The 6000-nt window shown below is 34.7% G+C and overlaps 1 protein-coding gene across 2 annotated transcripts; it reads right to left on the bottom strand.

The window, feature by feature from the left end:
* Positions 1-377: 377 nt before the first annotated feature.
* Positions 378-4850, bottom strand: LOC105794380 (plant UBX domain-containing protein 7). 2 transcript variants are annotated; one of them, XM_012623534.2, is made up of 10 exons: positions 4735-4850; positions 4447-4640; positions 4038-4165; positions 3828-3938; positions 3288-3561; positions 3101-3169; positions 2323-2466; positions 2055-2157; positions 1416-1681; positions 378-872 (listed from the first exon to the last, which is right to left on the bottom strand). In XM_012623534.2, the coding sequence occupies exons 2-10, from the start codon at positions 4546-4548 to the stop codon at positions 708-710; spliced, it is 1362 nt and encodes a 453-aa protein (XP_012478988.1). In that variant the 5' UTR covers positions 4549-4640; positions 4735-4850; the 3' UTR covers positions 378-707. The 2 variants fall into 2 exon arrangements, with proteins under 2 accessions (XP_012478988.1, XP_052484360.1); XM_052628400.1 differs by lacking the exon at positions 4735-4850 and having other exon boundaries at positions 4447-4728.
* Between the last annotated feature and the right edge of the window lie 1150 nt (positions 4851-6000).

Here is a 6000-nt window from a genome sequence, read left to right as displayed (position 1 = left end):
AACCGTGCAGCGCCATATATGTATTTCATGAAATATAATTTTAATTTTCATAAATTGTGTATTTTTTGTAAAAATAATAATTAACACAAACATTTTCGAATAAATGGCAAATCAATTGAATTTTTTAAGGAAAAACACTAACCAAACCCTACCATTTATAAATATAGGCTGAAGTAAAATAAAATATATATTGTATGAATGAAAATTGCTGTAAATTTTTCCGAAAAAAAAATTTACAGAGCCATTAAACAAAATATCAAAATTTTAAAAACAGAACTCCATTTTTCTCACAAAACAAAAACTCTATTTACATGAAACAGGCGATGTAAACCATGTACATAAAACCCATATACAAAGAAAATGATACTGGAAGTGACTGGATCTAATAGAGATTAAACCATGTGCATTAATACCATCCGCAAAGTTTCAACTGTTTGGAAAATAGTGGAGGCCTAAGTGGTGGGCTAGGCAGCTTAGATGTCTGGTCTTTCAAAAGAACTAAACAAACTGAAAGTATTGAAGACATAAAAGGAGTATTTTGAGTATATATACATAATAAAGTCGGTGGTTCTTTCATCCCCTCGTAAATAACTCCTTGAAGTGCAACACAAAGTGAAAAACAGGGATGTGAAGAGTTCGTAAACCAAAAAATCTTTCAACGCAAGGTGGTTGAATGAACTTGAAAACCATTGCCATCTTGACAATATTCATTCCCACGCAACTAAGATCATAGAATTGGCAAGCCCCGACTCCTCAAATGTTAATTTGCTATCATAATCCAGAGATTTCGAAGCTCCTGGAATCGGTTGAGTCAGGCGGAATGGCTTTGATTCAGCTTCACCAAGTTGAGAATAGCAGAATGACCACAGTAGCTGCGTAATGACAACAAAATGATAAAAGCATATAAACCTATCAGTTAGGACAACCATGAGGGACTGGATCACTCTGCCTAAGGAAACAACATACATTTTTGTCCCAAATTTTCAAGTTAAATTCAATGTCCCTACTCCAAGAAAAAAATATAATACTGAAAATCCATTTCAAACATATATTTATCAGTTTAAACTGGTATACACATCAGTTAATGCAACACCTGAATGCTCTAAATTAGTTCAGATGTACAGGGTAGAGGGGGCAGGAATCTGAGGAAAGATCAGTTCAAATGATTCATCAATGCCCATTCTGTACATGCCAAGATTTTGCTATCAGTTATCTTATCTATGTTCTACTACATTTGCAGAACAGTGAAACATTTTCAAAGTGAGACTTACAGCAAGCATCCAAATGAAATAGTTGAATACACATTCCTTGGACAGGAAACATCCAAGAACATGCATAGTTGAACACAGCAAACCAAATTCTAATACATGAATGGTAATAAGTGACTAGAGGAAAACTCCCCAAAGAATGCTTACCTGTATTGGATCAGTTCGGAGAAAATTTCTCTGTACCCTGCGCCCATCAGGAAGTCGGACTCCAACCCTACATAAGAGGTTCCTGTCACCCTTAGGTTCTTCAGGTAGAGGAGGATATGCAGGCTTCTTAGTCAAGCATGGTTCTTCCTCAGTTGTGGATGATACTTTATCATCTTCAGTTGTTTTAATAGATTCTTTTGCATTCTCCATAGAAGCTGCTATCGCTCTCAACATTTCCTTATCTTCATTGGTTTCATCTGTTGACACTATAGTAAAATGAACTGAAATTACATGCAGATCAACCAAAACAGTTCTTAAAACAGCATATACGCTTGTGAGTGGACTTCTCTATTTTTCCTTGAAAGGAATCCTTCTCATTTTTATCCACTAATGCAGTATCATATACAGGTTAGCACATAGAGAAAGACATCTTCTCCCTACCCCTTGAAAGCTTCAAGCTGAAGCTTTACAACATTTACTGGCTTCCTTGCAAGAGGTCTCAACACCACATATTAAGTTAAACAAAATCAGGCTAAAGCAGTAGTATGCATTGCCCCACAGACTGAAACGTGCTTACCTATTTACCGGTTCTCTACCAGTAAACTTTAACTTGGTGTAAGAAAGAGGATACATGATTACCTTTAATTTTTTGTTGTGGAGTAACTGAGCTTCCTCTAGGACGTTTATGAGACAGAGTTGCATGATAATCCCTTGGGCCACCATCCATGAATTGAACCAGGTCCTAGAGATTAAAATACCTTATATCAAATCACAAAGCCATATGTTGAAAATTCTTTCAACTAATATAAATACATAATTTTATTAGACTTCTTTAGAACCATTTCATTTTCAATTTTGCTTATTTTCCTAAGGACTTCAATCTGCAATTTATGTTACAAATATATACCTCCAGCAAACTCTCAGGTTGAACCATTCCAAACCAGGAGCGCATTTTCTGTCCTGTGATTGGGTCAATAACCAGCACTACGGGAATTGAATCTAGTTTGTAATAGGTGCAAACTTTCCTCCCCTCACTTGTATCATCATATACCTATATCCATAGAACAGCATCAAGGCAATTAAGGAAAGAAGACAGCGATCCAAAAACTATAAGGTATAGAGGTCCTCTAAGGATGTATATGCAAGTCTATGAAGCTGTGGTTATATGCACAATAAAATATTGTATAGTTAGCTTCAAGGCCTATTTTGATTTTTCCATATATTGTTGGCTAATAAAGCTATGTATCAGATAAAGTTCCATTTAGGGGGAATTAACAGATTGCAATTAGAACCAATATCTATGTCTATCAAAAATTTGCAAAACAATAAAATATTGTATTGTCAGCTTCAAGGCCTATTTTGATTTTTCCATATATTGTAGGCTAATAAAGCCAAGTATCGGATCAAATTCCATTTAGGGGAATAAAACAGATTGCAATTAGAACCAATATCTCTATGTCCATCAAAAAATTGCAATACAACTTGTATAATATAAAAATCTAGTTAATTCAACCACAAACAAATGATAGTGAAGTTCAAAAATCATTCTTAAAGATGCAATAGCATCTGTTAAGAAAATAAATGAAAGGTAAAAATCTAAATAGAATATTGGGAGAAACTGAGAGTAGACAGAGATAGAAAAAAGGGGCAAACAAGGCAAGACCAATAGAAAGCATCATACTGACCTGCCAGAAAATAAAGTTGGTGCTAACAGTTTGAGAAACTGCCTCATTTCCCCAAGTATCTCGATTAAGCTTCAAACACATACAGCATCAGAAAATTGGATTTACATTATAAGCCACCTCATACGAAGGGAGCTAAGTAGAACTTCTTAATTTAAACTATAGTAAAGCGGGAAGACTTAAACAATACCATATGTGAGCTGAACTCCTTGGTAGATTGCAAGTTGACAAGGAGCCACTTGTCCTCAACAGATGCAGCAGCTTTTGCCTTTTCAAATGGTCCCTGGAACATCAGATGAAAAGGAGGGCGATATAAAGAGGCAAGATTATCCCGAGGAGCATCTACCGTGGAAGAAGCACCTTCATCTGATTCCCAAACCCCGGGCCGTTTCATTTCCTCATCAAAATTACGGAATGCAATTAACGAACTCGACTGTTGGGGAGGTAATCCTAATCTTGAAGCTCTGTACGAATATTAGAAAATAAAATATTACTGCATGAGGAGTTAATAGGAAAATGCAAAAGAATTTATCTCCAAATCATACAACACCTAAAAACAATATACATGACACAGAAAAAACAAAAGAATGACCAAAAAAGAAAAGCCAACATATACATTTGCAACTTCATATAAAGAAAAGAAAATCAATATACAGCTGCAATAAGCAAGCTGTTAAAAATGGAAAAATAAAAAATAAAAAAAAATAAAAATCAGAGGGTGAAAAGATACCCATATAACGATGCATCATCATAAAGAGTCTCCCTTACTACAGGTAAAGGAGGGCGTACTTCCTCTCCACCAATGGGTCCAACATCACTGTTTCCAGACTCCTTCAACTCACTGTACAACATTAGAAGCCAATGACAACAACATCAGTAATAGTAAGAACACAAACAAGTAGGTGGTGATTTAGAGTGAACAATAGTGCAATTCTCTAACCCAGAGTTTTGATCAACCCAAGAATCTACGTTTTCCACTGCTGGAGACTCAGAAGCCGTTCCAACTACACCACCTTCATTACCGACATAAAACAGCTGAAGAGCTTCATCCAGCTTCCAGCTAGTTGCCTGTTTTCCACAAATATTTTTCAATTGAGTTCCATACGCATAAATAACAATACTCACCTCGGACCTTTTTTTTAAAAAAAGAAGGATTCTCAGTAACACAACATTAATAACATATTACCTGAGATTACAGATTGAATGACAAAGCCATTAAGAATTTAAGTTTAAAAAAAGAAACAAAATTTACAAGCTTCAACATTGTGAAAATCCTTGGATATAAGAAAAAAGGTTCGAACTTTATTATATAAATGCAAAAAAAAGGACAGAAAAAAATAAAAGGTTACTTGCAAAAACTGCATGGCGGTTTCTGCAGTTTGACCAACGGCGATCTCGAGAAATGAGGAAACCATGCTCTGCTTATCACTCGCAGACAACATTCCCTCCATTTTCCCTCTTTTAACTCGTTCCTCAATTTCCCAATCAAATTCCCAAATCGAAATCCAACTCCAAAGCCCTAGATAGATGAATTCAGCTCAATCTGCGGTAGAAATAGAGAAAACACAGAGAAAGTGAGAGTCTCAGCGAATCTTTAGGGTTCGATTCAGGGGATTTATTAGTATTTATAAACTTACACTCCAAAACAGAAATCTATTAGAAGGAAAACCAATGAGCATTTCCTTTTAACGTTTTTAATTAATAATCTGTTTTTAGGTCGTGTTTTTTACTTAGGGTCGGGAAGGTATTCTATTGTGAATTACTAATTTGTCCTTTTCAGGTGAACTTTTTCAATCGAACTACATGTGATACGTCCGATGACCCTGATGTTACGAGAAAATCCCGATAAAATATTAAAATTCAATACTTGAGATTGATTGGATCGATCTTATTTTCAAATTTATTTATATACTTTTTATAATAACGAAAATTTCCACAAAAGAGAAAAGGTATCAACAGCTTCCATGGTCTCGTTTTGCTTCTTGTTCTATACTTCAATATCCATTTTTTACCATCACAATATCAACATTTTGGATAAGGCTTCGAATATTAGCAAAAGTTGATTCAATTTGCTAATTCTCCTTTATTCTTCCAACAAGGATATTCATTTAAGATTTGCCTATAATGAGTATCTTGCATCCCCTTATCTCACGGGATTAAAACTTTAGTCTCGCAATTTGTACGGTCTTAAGCAATTTTTTCGCTTTAAATGTACCTAAATCGGTCTAACTCTTGTAAAGTGAGAATTCTCAAATAGAAATTCTCCAAAGCACTAGAAATTAAACGGAAGCAACTCAAAGAAAGAGCTTGAAAGAACAAAAAATGTCACAAGAAAGCAAAAGTACACCAAGTATTTGAGTGAATGCTTCTATAGTATTTTATTACTCAAAAAAGAAGTGAGTACAAATGAGGGGGGAAGGCCTTTATTTATAGTTAAGCTCTCCCAGGTCCAATGTTACAAATTAAAGTACATTAATGGTTGAGATTAAAAGCAATCTACAAATCAAATCTTCTAAGATTACAAATCTTCTTAGATTACTTCTCATATTTGTCATGCCATGTAGAAAAGCCTTCAATATCTCTAAGCAACATGCCATGTGACCCCTTACAAACAAGATGAATCATCCAAGTGTGCCTTGGTTGCGAGCTCCCTTGCACAATTGACTTGTCGTCAAATGTAGTAGTAATTTTGGTCTATTTCCACACTTAAGGAGTTTGGTTTCTAGGTAATTTAGTATTTATTATAATGTGTTTAGTATTTAGTTTTTAGTATTAAAAGTTAATAAAAATAAATATTTTTAACATATTTTATGAGTGTTGTGTCCTATTAGGCCGACATAGGCGTTAGGTAGTTCTAAAGTGTTGAATTGACTGTGCATGATGATGAATCATAGGCTCACTTG

This window comes from Gossypium raimondii, chromosome 3 (assembly GCF_025698545.1).
Source record: "Gossypium raimondii isolate GPD5lz chromosome 3, ASM2569854v1, whole genome shotgun sequence".
Taxonomy (NCBI): Eukaryota; Viridiplantae; Streptophyta; class Magnoliopsida; order Malvales; family Malvaceae; genus Gossypium; species Gossypium raimondii.
Note: the sequence above shows the minus strand (reverse complement) of the source record. Positions and strands in the feature narration are given on the sequence as shown.

Bases quoted from the DNA above. Each gene is read 5' to 3' on its own strand.
- LOC105794380 (XM_012623534.2), bottom strand. From the start codon at position 4,548: ATGGAGGGAATGTTGTCTGCGAGTGATAAGCAGAGCATGGTTTCCTCA. The intron at 3,939-4,037 runs GTTAGAGAATTG...AATGTTGTACAG, and splicing joins TGGGTTGATCAAAACTCTGG to TGAGTTGAAGGAGTCTGGAA. The intron at 873-1,415 runs GTAAGCATTCTT...GTCATTACGCAG, and splicing joins TCCGAACTGATCCAATACAG to CTACTGTGGTCATTCTGCTA.